Here is a 19,975-nt window from a genome sequence, read left to right as displayed (position 1 = left end):
CGGAGTCACCTGGTGATAAATACAAACGTTAGAAGAGGGTGTCCACTCTTGTACTGTCCCTTTAAGAGCCTCGTGTTGTTACCGGAAGTTGGAGGGGTGGTTCCAGCTGATCCTCACAACAGAACCTCCTCCGGCCGCGCCAAAGATAGTGGAACCGAGCGCGGTGGCACCTCGCATTTGCCGGGGTTGAAAAGAGGACAACGCGGGCCTCCCAGCCAGTTGCTGGTTCCGGTCCGTAGCTCGGGCCCGGTCTGTCATGGTCCCAGCGCGGAGATGGCGTCTGTACCGGGCTTGTGTGAGGAGGACACCGCCGAACTGGACGGGTCGCTGCAGCATATGTTGAAAGCCATCGCCGACGAGCGGAACCGACTGAACATCCGCCAGGAAATGAGTGGACTGGGTCAGATGCTCCTGTTTATGCTAATGGGTCATTTACTGTCATTAATGCTTTGATGTTAGCATAGCTTTACGTCATTGTCGTGATCGAGTTCCGCCAGTCACGTGAATTTGACGATGACGTCAGCTGAGCAGCAAAATGTCGTCACGGTCACGTGCCGTGCTCGCTGAAAGTGACCAGTCACGTGATGACACGGGTCAACATAACATGAGTGGGCGAGGCTAGTAGTTTACCTGCTGTGCGGTTGCTTGGCAACAGTCTCCTTTAGAGTCAGTAATTCATGTGTGCTTGTGTGTGCATGCGCACGCAGGTTGCTTTAAGGATGACCGGATCGTGTTCTGGACCTGGATGTTCTCCACCTACTTCATGGAGAAGTGGGCTCTCCAGCAGGACGACATGCTCTTCTATGTGCGCAGGAAGTTGGCCTACGTCGGCACGGACAACACGGAGGGCAAGAAGGTGAGTGTCTGCTTGGGACCAGGAAGTGATGGCCATTCTGGGTAGTCATGTGACTTGCATAGTTGACGTTGTCATTTGGTGATATTGGCGGCCATGTTTGTGATGCTGCATCCTGATTGGCGGTTCCTTGCAGGTGGAGGTGGAAGTCTACAGGAGAGACTCGAAGAAGCTTCCGGGCCTCGGAGACCCGGACATCGACTGGGAGGAGAGCGTCTACCTCAACCTTATCCTGCAGAAGGTCTTGCACGCACGCAGACACTCGCGTGCATGTGACGGCCAGCTGACGTGCACTTGCCTTCACAGCTAGACTACGTGGTGACGTGCGCCGTGTGCACACGCTCAGACACGGGCGACATCCACATACACAAGAAGAAATGTCAGGTGAGTGGTGGTGTTAGCATGCATGCACGGTTAGCTTTGAGAGCTTATGCTACTTCCTGTGCATACAGGAAGTGTTTGCATCTCCCAGCAAACATGCCATGGACAGCAAAGGGGAGGAGTCAAAGATGAGCTACCCTAACATCTTCTTCATGATTGACAACTTTGAGGAGGTAGCGGAGCTTCCAGGTGAGCAGCTTTTGGGCGCACAGCTTTAAGAGCGTGTGCACGTGCGCTCGCAGGTGTTCAACGACATGACGGTAGGGGAGGGGGAGATGGTGTGTGTGGAGCTGGTGGCGAGTGACAAGAGCAACACCTTCCAGGGCGTAATCTTCCAGGGCTCCATCCGCTACGAGGCGCTCAAGAAAGTCTATGACAACCGGGTGAGACTCCGCCTCCTCGTGCTAGCCTCACGCACGCCCAGCACTGAGCTAACGTGGCGGCGATTCTTTACGCAGGTGAGTGTGGCGGCCAAGATGGCCCAGCGCATGTCGTTTGGCTTCTACAAGTACAACAACATGGAGTTTGTGAGGATGAAGGGCCCGCAGGGCAAAGGTCACGCCGAGATGGCTGTCAGCAGGGTGCCCACCGGTGACACCTCCCCCTGCGGCACCGAGGACGAGCATGTGACGCCGGTGCATGAGAGGGTAAGCAGCCGTCTTGTCTTTGCTCCACATTGCCTTCCGTGTGCGGACTTTTGGCGTGCTCCCCGCCCAGGTGACGTCATTCAGCACACCCCCCACTCCTGAGAGGAACCGCCCTGCCTTCTTCTCGCCGTCGCTCAGGCGCAAGATTCCTCGCCACAGGATGGCCGAGATGAAGAAGTCGCACTCGGCCAATGACAGCGAGGAATTCTTCCGGGAGGAGGAAGATGAAGGTAAAGGTGAAGGTCAAATGAGTTGCCGCTTCAGAAGACATGATCTGTGTGTGTGTGTGTGTGTGTACACGTGTCAGAGCTCCACAGCGCCACCAACCTGCGCTCACGCTCGCTGTCGGGCACGGGTCGTTCTCTGGTGGGATCTTGGCTGAAACTGAACCGCGGCGATGACTGCTTCCTGCTCTACTCCCACCTGACCTACGTCACCTTGCCTCTGCACCGCATCACCACAGGTGAGCCCCGCCCCCTCACCATACCCTACCCTAGCTCAGCAGTGGTGCTCTAATCATGTGACATCACCAGACATCTTGGAGGTGCGCCAGAAGCCCATCCTGATGGTGTAGCGGCGCCTGCGCGTCGTCAGCAAAGTGCCTCCCACCGCATCACGGGGTCCTGACACGGACCGGCCGCCACCAGAACCGCAAACCAGCTGTCCGAGAAGTGCCTCCTCGTCTCGACGTTCCTGCCGCTCATCACCATGGATACGGCGCCAGGATCACATGACCTCAACGTGACAAGGCGGCGTGCTCAGACAGGAAGTGACGTGCTGTAAATATTCTGCTGCACCTGATGTAGTTACCAACGTCATGACCTTTCACAGACGTGATGATGCTGAAAAGGGAAGACAAAGCTTTAGCCAAACAGGGAGGGACAGGAAAACACGCTGCCACTTCCTGTTCGCGCGTTGTCATGGCAACACACGCAGACTTTGAGTGTTTTGCTACACGAGCATCACAATTTATTCTTCTTACCCACAAACACTGAAAGTAAAGTCCAAGAGCAGAAAACTTCTGGTTTCATTTTATTCCATGGGATGCGGGAGTGGTGCAAGGACACTTCCAAAACAAAGTTCCACGACGGGGTAAAAATGTCCCTCCTGGCACGGGAAACATTTGCACAACAAATGGTTCCTAACGCCAAAATTACAAAAAAGTAAACGTGAAAACGCTGCATGGAGAAAAACCGAGGGAATGTCGCCCAGCGCTTCACAGTAAAACCACCTTCTAGAACCCTCTCTCTCTGTGTGTGTGTGTAGCGATCAGGTGGATGGCGACAGGCCGCGCTCTGCTTCAGCCCTTCTGCTCCTCGAGGGTCTTGTGGAGCTCGTCAGCGTCCTCTGCAGTCTTGACGCGGATGAGGAGCGGCACCGGGCTGCCGGGGTCGTCGTCATCGACGGGAGGGTTGGGCACGCACACCACCATCACGTTGTTCTTGCCCACCCGCGAGCACGGCATGGTGGTGTGCAGCAAGATGTTGAGTAGGATGTTTCCTGCAGAGGAGCCGTCACATCAGACCAGTCAGGTGACCCTCCGCCCACGGGAAGTGCATAGTGGTCAGACCGCCTGACCCCACACCCCAATAGGAAGTGTGTAGTGCGACACAGGAAGTGTGTGTTCTTACCAAGGTTAGTGTCAGCTCGAACAATCATCTGAGTTTTTCCCTCCGTCGTGTGTTTGAGGTGCAGCGTGCCCACACCCTTCTCCTTAAACTCCGCCTCCTTCTTGTAAAACACTTTACACCTGACACACACACACACACACACACAGTCAGAAGCTGCCAATCAACTGACGGCGCCGTGACATCATCACATACTTCTTGGAGTAGAAGGCATTGTCCTCTTTGACCTCCCTGACTTCGGGTTTGGGCGGCTCATAGGACTCGTCGCCTGTGTTGTCGTCTGCGCAACATGAATAGAAACCAACATGAGCATCACATGACCTGCCTCCTGTGTGTGTGTGTGTGTGTGTGTGTGTGTGTGTGTGCGTGCGTGCGTACCTGCTGGCTTGGCATCCTCACTCTTGGTCCCACTGAAGGATGCGCTTCCAAACAAGGAGCTCTGTCCAGAGAAGGAGAAGTTGGGGGGCGTGGTTTTGGACCCTAAGGAGCTCAGAACCGAGCCATCCACCTTCTGACCAAAGTTAAATGTGACGCCAGGCGGAACCGGAGCGCCTTTATCTTCCGTCTTGTCCTTGCAGAAAGGAAAGACGGTCAAGCTGCCGCTGGCTGAGGAAGAGGCGACACCAGTCAGCGGCATCCCGCCATCTTTCTTCTCTTCCGAGGCGGCGGTGCCGTACTGCTGCTCGATGCTGGCCAGGTGGCGCTCGTAATCGCGGAAAATGGGGTTGAGGTCGCACAGAGGGTTGTCGTTCACGTGCTTAGTGATCCAGTCGCGCACGGAGCAGTTGAGTGCCGTCAGCTGCCGGCTGTACTCCTTGCTGCTGCTGCTGCTGCTGCTGCTGGAGGCGGGGCCATTTGATGACTTTCCTGTGACATCAGAGGAGGGCGAGGCAGAGACGGAGCCATTGAATGCAAGCCCTGAGGAAGGAGGAGGAACTGATCAGACGTTCCCGGCCACTGAGGTCACATGACTCACCAGCCGTCATGGAGGGCGTGGTCACAGCAGGTGGTGATAATGATGAACCGCCAAAAGATGGCGTGATGCTATTTCCGTTGGTCAGACCCCCGAGGCCCTTAAATCCGCTGCAGTTGCCAAAAGCAGAAAATGGGTGTGGCGTGGCGCCGCCACTCATCGAGAACCCTTTAAAGCCTTTGAAGGCTCCGACCCCGTCACCCTGGAACACACATGCGTACGCTGAATAACGATAACGCTGATGAAGTCATCCTTGTGACAGACACTACCTCAGCACCAATGTTTCGCCGCTTGGCCTTTTTGATGGCACGGTTCTTCAGCACATCCTCGCTGGCCAGAGAGAAGGTTCCGGCCTGAGGAAACAAAAGTTGGAATTAGACGACCGCTTGTCACTACAAAGCCTTCTGGAGAAATGACTTCACCTCCTCGCCTTCCTCCTCCTGATCCCAGTTCCTGTCTGTCAGCTCCTTGTCAGCGATCCGCTTGGCCATCCCACCTGCTCCCTGGTCACCTTTGGATCCGAGCTGCAGCTCACGGAACCAAGAGAACCGAGGCTGCTGCTGCGCGCGCACACACACACACACACACACACACACACACACACACACACACACACACACACACACACACACACACACACACACACACACACACACACACACACACACTTTTAAAGGAAGCACAGCCTGACCTAGAAGTCCACAGTGAGTGATCTCTAGCAGGTACCGTAAGTCATGTTTGCATGGCGCCTCTAAAAACAAACCAAATCAGTGATTTCAGTTGTGATAACAAGTACCCTGTGTGATTGAATCAAGTCATTGCTGCGCGTGAATATTCTTTTTTTTTGCGTGAAAACATTCACGTTGTTCCTGTCAGCCTCTCAACACGTAGCCCTTATTAGCTAGCTGCTAACATTAGCCACAGACGGCTACGTGGTTGCTGAGTGACTCTAACTTACCTTTATGTGGAAGCAGAAAGCCAACGGCGTTTGTGTCTCTGAATGGAAGAACGCTGCTGGGGAGCTTTCGCACAGAACAAACATCAACGGCGGCTCTCCGGTGATTTAAAGGAGCCTCTCTCACGCCGCCATTTCACGGAGCAACACATCCGCATGAGTTTGCCCGGGCGCTTTTCTGCGCATGCGTCAGAGCAGTGGCCTGCTGGGAGTTGTAGTTTTATGACATCATCCGTGCTTTGTAACTGAGCTCCTCGTTGTTAATGTTTACAGTATTAGATTGCCGTGATACGAGGTGTGCAATGTTGATGAATTCATTCTCCATTAAATCGCTGTTTGGGTCAAATAAGCCCACCTGCTCAGAACCTTCATGAAAATATCCAGCAGGTGGCGACACCAGTCTGATTGTTGAGAACCCTGTGAGGAAACTTAACTTTTCACTCCATATTAATGACATAATTTCCATCCTGTTACCCAAAATCAGGTGACTTCTTTCAAAGAAATACACAGGGTGATTTGCCCTGCAAGGATGGAGCTGCAGAAGGATTCCTCAGCATTCAGAGTCAGGAAAAAGGAAGCACATGATGCAGAGTCGGTTGGCAGATGGCTCCTCTCCAAGCTTGCAAGAAGCCAGGTGGCCAGCCAAACAGGAACAGGTGCTGGACAAACCAGGAAGTGAGCCGTGGGTCCAAAGAGCAGCAGGAGACCTTTGACCAGCTGGTGTGGAGAAGATGGACTAGCTGGAAGGAAGATCATCATCATCTTTCAAGTCACAGCAAAAGTCTTCACGATCACTGAAATATTTCACAACAAAGTACGGCACCTGGAACATGTCCTCGTGTCCACACAGCCAAGATTCCATTGTCCACATGAAATGTCCTGACATTTTCAAGGAATGCGACTTAAATGTCAGCCATGAGCAGCGTGGACATCAGAGCGGCAGGAAGTTCCTGCTTCAGTTTTTACACCCGTTTCTCTCAAAGGGAGGTTCCAGACTGGGTTCTGGCCCGGACTCTGTGTCTGTGCCTGTGTTGAGCGTCTTATGTTTGTTGGAAAAGACACAAAACAACATTCGTATTCTGTGAGGCTTCTTGTTTTACTCCTCCTCTAGCGCCACCTTATGGACTAACCAATGAGGTTGAAGACCAGGCTTTCTGTTTCCCTCGCATGAGGCCTGGGTGACCTCCCCACACAACCATTGGATTGATGGATGGACTGGATGGGACCAGGTCCAGACCAGCCTCACGGAAGGCCGTCCCAGCTCACTCAGAGCGACTCGGGGCATGTTGCGGTGGGAACGTCACCAAGACAACTCGCAGACTTTGGCCTCCGAGCCTTGAAATGCAAAGCAGCATCCTTGGCTGGGTGGGGGAGGGGCATGTGTGCAGGGCAACAACGGAGGGAGGGACTTTTTCCCATCAGCGTTTATGATGGACTCACGTTGGTCTTAATATACTGTACGCTCATGTCCACTTTGTCTTTTTTAAGAATGTCTCTTCGTAGCTAACATTTTAGACAAAACATGCTGTACTCTAAGCCTCGCCCACAACCCAGCCCCACACCTTCTATATTGGTCTCTCACGCTGTCCCTTCACAGGGGAAACTCCTGATTGGTTGAGACCTCCTGCCACTCCGCGCCTCTCTCTCGCCCACTGGGCACTTGTGACCAATCGCAGCCGGGTCTGGGGCTCAGCGGGCGGGGCTAGGTGGAGGTGGCGAGGGGGTCAGCATTGTACAAAACAAATTGGGGGAGGGGGAGACTGGAAAAAAGCAGATTCGTCTTAAACTTGAGAGCGTGCACAGCTGACATCAGCGCACGTGCGCGACGGTGTCCTCCGTGTTGGAACATGACCCATGGAGTCGTGTTCTGTCGTAATAATAAAACACAAGTCCTTCAAACATCGTTCTACTCCTTTTACTGCCATACGTAAACAACTTGTTTCACCGGTGACAACATCCTTTGACAAATGTCGAGTTGTTGCATAACCCAATTATCCTTATCTTAGATTACACACAAACTTTACAAGAGTTTCTAGAATGTTTGGGTTTGAATGTAAAGAATAAATATAGCACATATCTAATACAAATAAATAACCACATTCAGTATATATTGGGCTAAATAAATAGTGCATGTAAATACAGGATTTGAAATATTCTGTTTCTGGCTACCCCGTCTCACTGCGCATGCTCCTTTAGTGAGTAGAGGAGGGGTGCTACTCTCTGCTCCATCCGGGTACTTCAGAATCACCATTGACAGCCGAAGCACAACTTTTCCCCAGGCAAAGTGAAATTAAGCCGCGGACTCGGACAAAATATAGTCCCCGTTTTTAAACTAAATTTATCGAAAGAACGCGAAGCTTCCCCGCCGCTGGACTTCTCTGCGTTCGCCTGTCAACTGGAGAGGATCCGTCCGGGGCCTGACGCCTTTTTTGTCGGCTTCGGACCACTTTTCAAGACCGGCGGAAAGTCGGTGATGAGTCCCAGGCTGTAAAAGAAGCGAGAACTTGCTTTCCTTGTCGAGTAGTTCTTCTTTCGATTGTTATTGTCGCTTCAAAAATCTTAAATTCACTGAAAGTTCGTCTCGCTCGCGTCGAAAGTGGGAGCAAAGTGCTTTTGTCGACGGAACATGGAAGTACAAGGCCTGCAAGAGGCGCTGAAAGTAGAGATCCAATGTCATCAGGTAAGGAAACATGGTGTTATGATTGCAGGCAGCTTGGAGGACGTCAAGGAGGTGAAACTTAATGTCCGCTTTCATCTCACCGTCACTAGTTGGTCTCGTTGTGTTGTTGTGAGCAACAAGAATGGAGAGCTAATGCGGCGGTGTGGCGAGCAGGACGCGAGCTGAATATTTATGAGGGACAAGAAGAAACATCCATGGCCGCTTTGTTCCTCTCGCGCACACAACAACTTCAACACTTTTTTTCCTCCCCAACGTCTCGTCGCCGCTCCCGCGACTAACTAGTTGCACACATGAAGCACAAGCTCCAGGTAAAGCTCGTTTTTTTTAATGCGCTAAACCACCACCAACGCTGATGAATTGGGCGAGTGTGACAAACTTTATCAGCGTAAATCTTCCCCGGGCTAGCGCCACTTAGCTTTCCTGCTAGCCAGCTACCGTGGGTGTTGCTTTTCATGGCGACTTTTGTTGTCGAAACACTTGTGGTTCAAGTTTAACGGTGACGGTGCCGTGTTCTCATGCTTGTGCACCGGTTGGAAGCTCACACTGCCTCCTGACAGCCGACCTGCTGTCAAAACTTGTGCAGTGTTGCTCTAAATTAGCGTCCATTTTGAGTTGCTCGACGTGTTTCTTGCTGAGTGCCGTTACACAGGCGAGCTAACTAGCATCTCGGCTAGCTCCAAGTTCTGTGGAGGTCCGTCGACCCACAGCTGACGTCCACTGTAACCTCGACGTGCCTTCGAGCGTCGTTTTTAATTTTTATTTTTTATTAGGCAGACTCCCCCATTTTGCTACTTTACACTTAGTGTCTGCTGGCATGATTTCCTCGGTGGTCACATGACGCCAGCGCTGCATTTGATTGACCCACGACTATGCTTTCACTCTTCCACACTTCATGGCCGGCGACGGCCTCTCTCGTTAACTTTGCCGAGGTGTTGTTGTTAGCTACCGGCGTATGCTTGCTTATAAGGCAAACCTTCAGCACCTCGGCCAGCTCCCCCTGCACCGCCCCGCCGGAAGGTGCCGTGCAGAAAGCAGCGCGCACAAGTTACATCAAGAAGAGGAGGAGGAGGAGGAGGAGGAGGAATTGACGGAAAAGAGGTCGATATTTGTTTAGCCGCGGCAGTTACGTGTCGTATCACAGCCTTCCTCTCTGCCTGACTTGGATCGATCCCATTTCTCGTGGAATGTAGTTTCTAAGCACTTGAAGTTGCTGCTTCAACACAATAAGACGTGGTTGAAGACCTTCTGCTCCACGTTCAGAGTGGAAGCGACCATTTTGAGACGGAAGGGGGTGCTTTCTCTCCCCTCTTTTCGGCATGGAGAGGGGAAAAGTCTGCAGAGTTTCGAGCAGCAGGAAGGGGAGGGGGGATGGGCCCCATTCATGCCTAACATTACCATTTTGATTGCTTTGATGCTGTTTTTGGTTGGAGGGGGAGGGGTAGCAGGGAGAGGCACAGAAAGCCCAGTCAGCACAGCCTTGTTTTTTTTATTTTTTGTAATCACTCCATTCTGACTTTTCTGTTTTTAGCAGCAAAATGTGACCTTTGCATCACGCACGCACACATTAAGCCTGGCGCACTTTGTGAACGTTTGCGGCGCCTGAAAATAAGATGGAATTAAGTGGGAGCAGCTTCCAGCCTTGTCACAGAGCAACCAGACCAGGAATGAAGGTCACCCGTTTTGTTTGCGAGCATCCATGTTGGGACCCGCCGTTGCTTCACATGGCGTGAACGCGCTGGCGTCCACAACTGCCTCAGTGATGTCTGGTGCCAGCGCTCAAGTCCATCTGTCGCCATGGTTACGCTGCTTCTTCCACACTTGAGGGTGTCAAGCTGGTTAAGGCTGTAAAGTGCACAGGGAGTGCGGTGGTGAACGCACCACTGCTACCATAATGTCACCAATACAAGGCCACCCTCATTGCTATCGAGTGCGGTGGTGAACGCACCACTGCTACCATAATGTCACCGATACGAGGCCACCCTCATTGCTATCGAGCGGGTGTGTGTGATATGTCGGCACTCTAGCAAGCCGCAGGCGATGCCAGCGAGCCTCTCTTAAAGGTCAAAGAGGTCACTGCATCACCTGGCCGGCAACCGGCGCACGCTCATTGCGTCACAGCAACGTCTGGGGATTGCTGGGCCTCTTAAGCTGCTGCGAGCCGCCAGGTCGACGCCTCCGCGTGTGTAATCCCCATCCATCTCATCCCGGCGTCGCTCAGCATGGCTTTAAGGCTGATAATCTTTCCAATCCCTTTAATCGAAACTGTTTGATGGGCTTTTTATTAGGAACGAGTGCATCAGAGGTCACTCAAGCGTGCGCGAGTTGCTCTTGCTGCTGTTCAAAGATGTCATGTGACCGTCACAAGATGACGTCCGAGCCGAGCATCATGGAAACGCAGACCTCCCGCACGCACACGCTACACACCAGCCGTGTCCTCACTTTATCCAGCGAGGGCCACATACTGAAAAATGAACCATATTTTGTAAGGCATGCAAAAAAGTGTGTGTGTGTATATGTATATGTATGTGTGTGTGTGTGTGTGTGTGTATGTATATATATATATATATATATATATATATATATATATATATTATATATATATTATATATATATATATTATATATGTGTATATATATATATATTATATATGTATATATTATATATGTATATATGTGTATATATATATATATATATATTATATATGTATATATATGTCAAACCTGTCTTAGCTGCCACCTGCCTATAGCAGCCACTGAAAAATCCCCCGCAGCAAATGTACATGTTATAGACCCTGTGTATAGCAGTCACCTGTCCAACGCGGCCAGCGGCCACCCATTTTGTCTCCCTTGGTCAATATCTGACCGCATATAGCGGCCAAATTACCGACTCAAGTAGAAGCTTCATGCACGAAAAAGTTTTGTTTTTCAATCAATGAAGCCGTCGTGTGTAGACTTTAATTACTGAGTCCTAGCTCAGTCACAATCATTCACAAGATCCACACAAACTGTCAGTTGTTCCACATAAAAAAGCCGTCTTCTTTTGAGCTTGCTATTTCCTGGTCAAACATGTAACTTTAAGAGCATTTGCACCAAAACATTACCGCAAAGTAGGCTGGGAACAGGACGTGCTCCCAGCGACGCTACAATAAAAAAAAAAAACCCAAAAAAACCATACGCTAGCATGCATGCGGCAGCGGGAGCAAAACTGAGTTCGGTTGCACTTAATTGAAGTATTTTAGAATGTACTCACGTTATTTTTCATCAGTCCTCATCCACAAATCAATCAAAGTCCTCACCTTCTGTATTCGACATAAAAAAGCCGTCTTCTTTTCCGTTCGCTACTAGTCTGTTAACTTGTCAGTGTTATTCAGCTCCGAAGCAAAGAAGGAAACTTCTCCTGTTGCTTCTGCCAACTTTATTTATTGAACGCGGCCACCAGACAGCAGCTCAGAACACACACACATCTCTCAGCATTGTCTCTCCTTCCTGCTTGCCCACAAGGCAAAGGTTAAACAAGCCCCACTACATAGCTGTCCAGCCAATGCCTGTAAGAAATGACACCGTTTATTTCCTGGTGTGCACTGGTCAATACTGTAATGCCGCTTGTTGTGGGGAAGGAGAGACTCACGTCGCCGATGCACTTTAATGGCTTTATTAACAGCGGAGAACACTGCAGGACTTTACATCCACGCCAACATAAACACACTTCCCAACTCTCTCCAAACTCAAAGCTAGCACTGAGCCTAGCTCTCCTGCTCGGGACGCCCACCGTCACTTCCCGTCACTTCCTGATGAACTAAAGCTGTAATGACACTCTGCCGTATAAAAAGTAAAATATTAAAAACAAGCGTAAGACATTACTAGCACAGCTTTGTTCTGTGGGTCGTGGATATATTCTATCAGTTATTAAGCCTCTAGATCTGGGAGGAGATCCCCCAGGACACCATCCGTAGTCTCATTAGGAGCATGCCCCCACGTTGTCAGGCATGCGTACAAGCACGTGGGGGCCACACAAACTACTGAGAATCATTTTGAGTTGCTACAATGACATTTTAGCAAAATGGACCAGTGTGCTGCATCATTTTCACTTTCATTTTTGGGGTGTCTTTGATTTCCCCCCTCTATAGGGTGATCATTTTCATTTCTATCAAATGATGTGGCATCATTTTGTTACTAATACATCACCCACTTATTATCAGGAAACATATTCAACATCATTTTTCCCCCAGTTTAGATCTGATGTGTTTTCCAAGTGTTCCTTTTAATTTTTTTGAGCAGTGTATTATATTTTGTATATGGTAATATGTTGTTCTGGTAATATTTTGACTTTATTCCCATAATATTGTAACTTTTTGTCCAACTTCATTTTCCATAAATTGCCATTTTAATCTTTGTTTTTCTCATCGTATTGTAACTTTAAGAAAAAAAAAATTTTTAAATGAAATTTTTCCTCATATTAGGAGATTATTCTCCTAAAAAGCGACTTTTTTTTCTTGTGAGAAAATCTTAATCTTAATATTAAGATTATTATAATCTCTTAATATTGTGACTTTATTCTTGTAAAATTACAACTGTTTTCCTTTCTGCTGTTTTTGTCTTTGTAAACTTTTTTTTCTGGTAATATGACATTATTACCATAATATTTTGAGTTTATGCTTGAAAATAATGCTTCTTTTTCCTTTTTACTGCTGTTTTGTTATACTGTACTATATAATACGACTAAGAAAATCATATTTTTCTCTATGCAACTAAAATGACATTTTTCTCTTATTCTCATAAAATTGCGACTGTTTTCTCGTTAATAAAAAAAAATCCCTCTGTTTTAATTTTTTTTCTTGTAATATATCTTTCTTCCCATAATACTGTAACTCTGCGTTCAACCTAATTTTACATAAATTAAAATTTACGGTTTTGTTTTTCTCTTATTACAACTTTAAAAATGTCTTCTTTAATATTTAAACTTTCTGCTACTAAAATGACTATTATGTTCTCATAACATCGATCTTATTCATGTAAAATGACTTTTTCCTTCTATTAGTATTTTGACTTCAGTCTTGTGAAATTACTGTTGATGGTTCCATTTTTGCTGTGTTTAAAAAAAAAAAATTTGTGGCTACGTTTATATTGAACAGACTGCACCCTTTTGTAGGGGGTCTCTGCTGCTATGAAAAGTCCTGCTGAGGAAGTGAAGAGCAGAGGCAGCACATTTCCTCTGCCCAGGTGCTCAGCAGGTGGCAGGGTGGCCTCCACTGCACACGTTGGAGGAACACAAGCTGTTGAGTTGAAAATAAAGATCAGAGTCTTGTGTGCTCCCGAAAAGCTTGAAGGATGCTCAGCTCCTCAGTGACAATTGACTATTTTGATGCGTGTTTGCTTGTTGAGTTGCATTGTGGGTTGGGTGTGGAAGGTAAAAGGTGAGAATACCGTCACAGAGTAGCCGTGATGGGAAAGTGTTGGAATCGGCCTGTTCCTATGGCGACCAGCCTTCTTTGAAGACCTCCCGTGTTGTTGCAGGTTGTGTGGCGGTGAGCAGAACAAAGTGTGCCCCTCCACTTGTGGACATATTTGTGACAGAGAGCTGCGGCTCGTTTCCCGCTTTACTGCACAATAACACTGTGTGTTTTTACACTTGCTGTTGCCATGGTGACCTTTCACAGCGTGCCAAAGATGATGTAAGACTTGACAGCATTTAGTTTGTTTTATGTCTACTATATTGGGTAATAGGAGTGTAAAGGTGACTATAGGGGTGCTATTTCATTTCTAGATGGCTCTAATCATGTTAAAAGGTGTATTCACAAGGTGTTAAACAGGTTTTTCTATGCCTAATATGTGTACTATAAATGTCTAGAGGGCTCTAATGTTAAAAAGCGTATTCAGAAGGTCGTGAACTGCGTGCAGAAGTTTAGGTGTGACGGCGTGTGTGTCATGTGACCACCCCCTGTGAATATTGTAATCATGTAAGTGACGTGTGAGAGTTGTGATAATGACAGTGTTGTACTTTGTGTCTGCAGAACCAGTCGCTGTGCAAAGGCCTCAGTGAGCTTCAGAATGGACAGGTAGGCCACACACCTGTGCAGCTTCCTTTTTCCATCTTGTCCTCCACCTTCATTCATGTCACCACAACCACCGCTACGCCAGGGAGCGTGTTAGGTTATGAAAGTGCAGGTTTTTAACACACGGCGCCCACCTCTCACGTCCTCACACAACACGGTAAAGCAAGAAAGCACCATTTTTATTCCAAACAAAACATGTTCTCCTGCTTTGTGCACAGCACGTGCGCTACAGATGACTGTTGTTTCAAACAGATGAGTTCCACATCTAGCAAACACCTACTAGCGCTACTCAGGAGGCTGCTCACTCTTGAGTGGCTTCACTCACAAAATATATCATTTTATAAATCATGCGGTTTTGTGGTTGAATCTGGCCCGTTATTAGGGAAAAAAATGCATATTTAAGTCAATTAAGCATGTTGGAGCATAGAAATATCTAAATGAAATAAAATACAAATATAAGGCTTCAGAAGGTGTCAGTAATGTTACATTGATGAGCTAATGGGCACCACAGGAAGTACTGTACAGAACAGGAAGTACAAGAGGAACAACTCCCCTATTGCTAACGTGTGCATCTTTTATCATGTCTTATATATCTTATTTACTCTTATGTCTACTATCTTGGGTAATAGGAGTGTAAAGGTGACTTATTCCATGTTTAGAGGGATCTAATGATCTAAAGCAGGTGTGTCCAAATCTTTTCCAGTGAGGGCCGCATACTGAAAAATGAAAGGATGCAAGGGCCACTTTGATATTTGTAAACCAACACAGAGATATGCTTAGAAGATATATACAACCCCTGGCAAAAATTATGGAATCACCAGTCTCGGAGGATGTTCATTCAGTTGTTTAAATTTGTAGAAAAAAAGCAGATCACAGACATGACACAAAACTAAAGTCATTTCAAATGGCAACTTTCTGGCTTTAAGAAACACTAAAAGAAATCAAGAAAAAAAGATGTGGTAGTCAGTAACAGTTACTTTTTTAGACCAATCAGAGGGAAAAAATTATGGAATCACTCAATTCTGAGGAATTGAGTACCTGTGGTACTGATGCAGCCCAATGTGCTAATTGCCATCATCTCTAAGCGTTTCCACGTCAGTATTTCCATTCTAGTCTTAACAGTACACAGATTGGACGTGACAAACCAAGTACGCACTTTGAAAGTGACTGAAACACGGCCAGGAATGATCAACACCTCCCGCTTTGTGTGTGTGCTTCTTCATTGTGGCTGCATCTGCTGGCCTCCATTGTTTCTGCAGGTCCATCTGCTGGCTTTCAGGCCCCCCTCCCCCCAAGAAGAAACATGTTGACATGAGAGAAACTTTAATGTACTCTGCTCCTGGAGGTGTGTGTGAATATGAAAGAGTGAAATGAAACGGGGCGTCAGTGTCCTACCCTACGCTAACACAGCTGCCATGTTTGTGTCCATCATGAGGCCTTCCTCCTGACCTCTGCACATGCCAGCGTGCATGTTTGCTTCCTGGTGATGGATGATGATCACGTGACGTGGAAAGGTTGAGCTCGGGGAATCAAACACGGGCGGTGGGGTTCATTCGTCCTGCGTTGGGGGGGGGGTGTCGTTCAGGCAGTGACTTTTACTTCATTCCTGCCATGGACCACATCCTCCACCCAAGACAACACGCTGGGCCGAGTGAGGTTAGCTTGTTAGCACCAGGCTAACACTTTCTATTATCTGGTTACCATGACAACACATCTTAACCCGCCCCCCTGGACCTGGCATCACCAGCACCACGGCACATCATCACTTCCCTTTTACTACTGTAGGAACTGACTGTGTGTGTGTGTGTGTGTGTGTGTGTGTGTGTGTGAAGCTGGCAGTTAGAAGTTGCCCCGTAGGGACCACCAAGCCGCTGTCTCTCATCAAGCCCCCCAGCCAGGGCATCGCCATCTCTGTGGTTCCGGCCAAGGCGCCGGTTTCCATGGTGACGGCACACATTAACGGACAGAAGCCGGCGAGTTCGGAGCCGCTGCAGATGGCGCCCATCAACCTCCAGACGGGTGGCAGGGCAGTGGCGGCCGGAGTCCACCCGGTGAGCAACAGGAGACCCGGAGAGCTTCCTTCCTCTCAGGTAACATGCCGATAGGGGCGGGGCATCAAAACACTCCTTGGCTCTGCATTCACCGTGTCATGTTGCCCCTCCCACTGGTGGAGTGCTCGCTGCTGTTTGGCTGTGTTTCCTGCCAAACAAATCAGTAGCCTTGCTACCTGCAGAGGGGGTGGGACAGGCCACGAAGCACACACAAGTGCACAAATTTGATCACATGACCAGTCACCATGGTTACCAGTCTGTTATGTGTTGTGACTTGGGATGATAAAAATATACAGAAATAATCAAATGTAATGAATGAAATTAATATAACAAACATAAAAAACACTTCAGAAATTCAGATTTTTTAATGTTTTTTTTACTATAATCTATACTACAAATGTAGATAAATGATACTAATATATAAAATAAAACTTTTTTTACTATAAATATATACGATAATATAGATTTGAAAAAACAAGTAAGAATGTACATGAATAATAGTAATAACATTAATATGCTTTTTAATAGTACATTTTTATTTAAATACAAAAACTGTTACATTTTAAAATCCGAAACAAAAACAAAAGTTAAATTTGATATGTTATAACTATATATACACTATAAAATAAGTATATTACAAAAATCAAAATGTACATATAGTAATAAAATTTAAATACTGTATGCATATAAAATGATAGTAATTTATTATTTAAGAGTCAATTAAATTTTTTTAATAAAACAAGTTTTATTTTTTATATTTTATTTTATATATATCTATATCTATATATATATATATATAGATATAGATATAGATATAGATATAGATATATATATATATATATATATATAGATATAGATATAGATATATAGATATAGATATATATATATATATATATATATATATATATATATATATATAGATATAGATATAGATATATATAAAACATTTATAAAGGAAAGAATATTCGTCTAATGAATGACCCTCCACCCCTCCCTTCCACACCTCCATTACTACCACCACCATGCCCCAACACCCATACACACTATATACACAGTCAAACCTGTCTTAGCGGCCACCTTTATAGAATGGCCACCTGCCTATAGCAGCCACTGAAAAATCCCCCGCAGCAAATGTACATGTTATAGACCCTGTGTACAGCAGTCACCTGTCCAACGCGGCCAGCGGCCACCCATTTTGTCTCCCTTGGTCAATATCTGACCGCATATAGCGGCCAAATTACCGACTCAAGTAGAAGCTTCATGCACGAAAAAGTTTTGTTTTTCAATCAATGAAGCCGTCGTGTGTAGACTTTAATTACTGAGTCCTAGCTCAGTCACAATCATTCACAAGATCCACACAAACTGTCAGTTGTTCCACATAAAAAAGCCGTCTTCTTTTGAGCTTGCTATTTCCTGGTCAAACATGTAACTTTAAGAGCATTTGCACCAAAACATTACCGCAAAGTAGGCTGGGAACAGGACGTGCTCCCAGCGACGCTACAATAAAAAAAAAAACATACGCTAGCATGCATGCGGCAACGGGAGCAAAACTGAGTTGGGTTGTACTTAATTGAAGTATTTTAGAATGTACTCACGTTATTTTTGATCAATCCTCATCCACAAATCAATCAAAGTCCTCATCTTCTGTATTCGACATAAAAAAGCCGTCTTCTTTTCCGTTCGCTACTAGTCTGTTAACTTGTCAGTGTTATTCAGCTCCGAAGCAAAGAAGGAAACTTCTCCTGTTGCTTCTGCCAACTTTATTTATTGAACGCGGCCACCAGACAGCAGCTCAGAACACACACACATCTCTCAGCATCGTCTCTCCTTCCTGCTTGCCCACAAGGCAAAGGTTAAACAAGCCCCACTACATAGCTGTCCAGCCAATGCCTGTAAGAAATGACACCGTTTATTTCCTGGTGTGCACTGGTCAATACTGTAATGCCGCTTGTTGTGGGGAAGGAGAGACTCACGTCGCCGATGCACTTTAATGGCTTTATTAACAGCGGAGAACACTGCAGGACTTTACATCCACGCCAACATAAACACACTTCCCAACTCTCTCCAAACTCACAGCTAGCACTGAGCTTAGCTCTCCTGCTCGGGACGCCCACCGTCACTTCCCGTCACTTCCTGATGAACTAAAGCTGTAATGACACTCTGCCGTATAAAAAGTAAAATATTAAAAACAAGCGTAAGACATTACTAGCACAGCTTTGTTCTGTGGGTGGTGGATATATTCTATCAGTTATTTTTAAGCCTCTAGCTTCCTTTTAGTAAGTAAAAACCTTGGCTATGATTGCACTACATTGTCATGTAGACCTACAAAGTACACTTGGAAGAACAAGAGGTGAATAAATGTATTGCAACTGATGTGAAACTGATGAGGAGTAGGATTAAATAAGCTTTGCTTCTTCCTACTCCTTTTTGGACATGCAAAATTGTGAATTGTACTATGTGATGTGCTACTGTTTGACTCATATGCATGTTCAGGAGGAATTAAAACCATGAACCATGAAAATAACAAGCCTAGTAGTGCTGTACAACTTTTATCCGCAGTCCGCAGTGCCCGCTACTGGTCAACATTATTATTATTATTATTTGTCTCTGTGTAGGCTCTCAGTCGTACAGGAGTTGTCCATCGAGGAAAAGGCTTCTTGAGGCGTCATCTGTACTTCTGTGAAGAAAGTGTCGGACGTTTCGCTCCTCATCCGAAGAGCTTCGTCAGCGAACTAATAAGTGCTAATAAGTGCTGGTAGCTTAGGCCTAAGCTACCAGCACTTATTAGTTCGCTGACGAAGCTCTTCGGATGAGGAGCGAAACGTCCGACACTTTCTTCACAGAAGTACAGATGACGCCTCAAGAAGCCTATTATTATTATTATTTTTCCCTTTTTTATCTTTTTTTTTCCTCTACTGGTCAACATTCAAACTGGACGCCAACCTGTCTACAGAGACCACCTGTCTATAGCGGCCACTTTTGTAGACTCCCTCTAGTGTGTGTGTGTGTGTGTGTGTGTGTATGTATGTGTGTGTATATATATATATATATATATATAATATAAAGTTTATTTATATAGCACTTTACAATAGCCCACGGGCTCCCAAAGTGCTTTACAATAAGACGATACATAAGAACACAGCATAAAAACAGAACATGAACACAAAGTAAACACAGAATAAAAACTCCATAAGAAAATGCTTGAGTGCTGCAGAGTGCTAAAAGCCTTTAAAAGTACGTAAAATGGGAGTCAACAAGAACTAAATATGCATAAAATGAACATATATACAAGACCGCCCTAGTCGGTGTTGAACGCCTGTCTAAATAAATGAGTTTTCAATTTCGATTTAAAAAGGCCAACTTCAGTAGTGGTGCAAATATCAGTGGGCAGTTTGTTCCACAGTCTGGGAGCAGCGACGGAGAAACAGCGTTCGCCCCACTGTTTGTATTTTGCCCGTGGGACTTCTAACAGAAGCTGTCCCGAGGAACGCAGGGCCCTGCCGTGATTGCGGATAGTTAAAAGCTCCGACAGGTACGACGGAGCAAGGCCGTTAATGGCATTAAAAACAAATACTAAAATTTTAAAATCAATTCTAAAACAAACTGGAAGCCAGTGGAGTGATGACAGCACCGGGGTGATGTGCTCACGTCTGAGCGTGTTTGTTAAAAACCGGGCAGCAGCGTTCTGGACCAGCTGCAGACGCGAAATTGAGGTCTGGCTCAGGCCAACGTAAAGTGCTTTACAGTAGTCCAGT

General features: G+C 46.7%; 3 protein-coding genes across 5 annotated transcripts in view; 2 read left to right on the top strand and 1 right to left on the bottom strand.

Annotated features, from left to right (window-relative positions):
* Nucleotides 1–72: 72 nt before the first annotated feature.
* Nucleotides 73–4,648, top strand: kiaa0930. Its single transcript, XM_054761598.1, has 10 exons — nt 73–400; nt 708–856; nt 990–1,094; nt 1,160–1,237; nt 1,306–1,407; nt 1,477–1,617; nt 1,693–1,881; nt 1,952–2,111; nt 2,189–2,344; nt 2,415–4,648. The coding sequence occupies exons 1-10, from the start codon at nt 274–276 to the stop codon at nt 2,453–2,455; spliced, it is 1,248 nt and encodes a 415-aa protein (XP_054617573.1). The 5' UTR covers nt 73–273; the 3' UTR covers nt 2,456–4,648.
* nup50 (nucleoporin 50) lies at nt 2,828–5,937 on the bottom strand. 3 transcript variants are annotated; one of them, XM_054761544.1, is made up of 8 exons: nt 5,441–5,937; nt 4,905–5,042; nt 4,752–4,835; nt 4,486–4,684; nt 3,888–4,376; nt 3,705–3,789; nt 3,513–3,631; nt 2,828–3,381 (listed from the first exon to the last, which is right to left on the bottom strand). In XM_054761544.1, the coding sequence occupies exons 1-8, from the start codon at nt 5,522–5,524 to the stop codon at nt 3,182–3,184; spliced, it is 1,398 nt and encodes a 465-aa protein (XP_054617519.1). In that variant the 5' UTR covers nt 5,525–5,937; the 3' UTR covers nt 2,828–3,181. The 3 variants fall into 3 exon arrangements, with proteins under 3 accessions (XP_054617519.1, XP_054617511.1, XP_054617501.1); XM_054761536.1 differs by having other exon boundaries at nt 3,888–4,427; nt 4,905–5,039; nt 5,441–5,936; XM_054761526.1 differs by having other exon boundaries at nt 3,888–4,427; nt 5,441–5,921.
* A 1,741-nt stretch (nt 5,938–7,678) lies between these two features.
* phf21b (PHD finger protein 21B) overlaps nt 7,679–19,975 on the top strand; it is a 26,679-nt gene continuing 14,382 nt past the window's right edge. The window contains exons 1-3 of the mRNA XM_054767886.1: nt 7,679–8,117; nt 14,128–14,172; nt 16,002–16,259. Of these exons, the coding sequence (XP_054623861.1) occupies nt 8,064–8,117; nt 14,128–14,172; nt 16,002–16,259 (357 nt within the window). The 5' untranslated portion in view covers nt 7,679–8,063. The remainder of the gene's footprint in view (nt 8,118–14,127; nt 14,173–16,001; nt 16,260–19,975) is intronic.

The sequence above is a fragment of the Dunckerocampus dactyliophorus genome, chromosome 2, assembly GCF_027744805.1.
Source record: "Dunckerocampus dactyliophorus isolate RoL2022-P2 chromosome 2, RoL_Ddac_1.1, whole genome shotgun sequence".
NCBI classification, from domain to species: Eukaryota; Metazoa; Chordata; class Actinopteri; order Syngnathiformes; family Syngnathidae; genus Dunckerocampus; species Dunckerocampus dactyliophorus.
Note: the sequence above shows the minus strand (reverse complement) of the source record. Positions and strands in the feature narration are given on the sequence as shown.

Excerpts from the sequence above, each read along its gene's own strand:
- kiaa0930 (XM_054761598.1), top strand. The coding sequence starts at position 274 with ATGGCGTCTGTACCGGGCTTGTGTGAGGAGGACACCGCCGAACTGGAC. Across the intron at positions 401-707 it reads CCAGGAAATGAGTGGACTGG|GTTGCTTTAAGGATGACCGG; the intron begins GTCAGATGCTCC and ends ATGCGCACGCAG. Across the intron at positions 1,408-1,476 it reads TGATTGACAACTTTGAGGAG|GTGTTCAACGACATGACGGT; the intron begins GTAGCGGAGCTT and ends GTGCGCTCGCAG.
- nup50 (XM_054761526.1), bottom strand. The coding sequence starts at position 5,524 with ATGTTTGTTCTGTGCGAAAGCTCCCCAGCAGCGTTCTTCCATTCAGAG. Across the intron at positions 5,043-5,440 it reads CTTTCTGCTTCCACATAAAG|CAGCAGCCTCGGTTCTCTTG; the intron begins GTAAGTTAGAGT and ends GTGCGCGCGCAG. Across the intron at positions 3,382-3,512 it reads TCGAGCTGACACTAACCTTG|GAAACATCCTACTCAACATC; the intron begins GTAAGAACACAC and ends GCTCCTCTGCAG.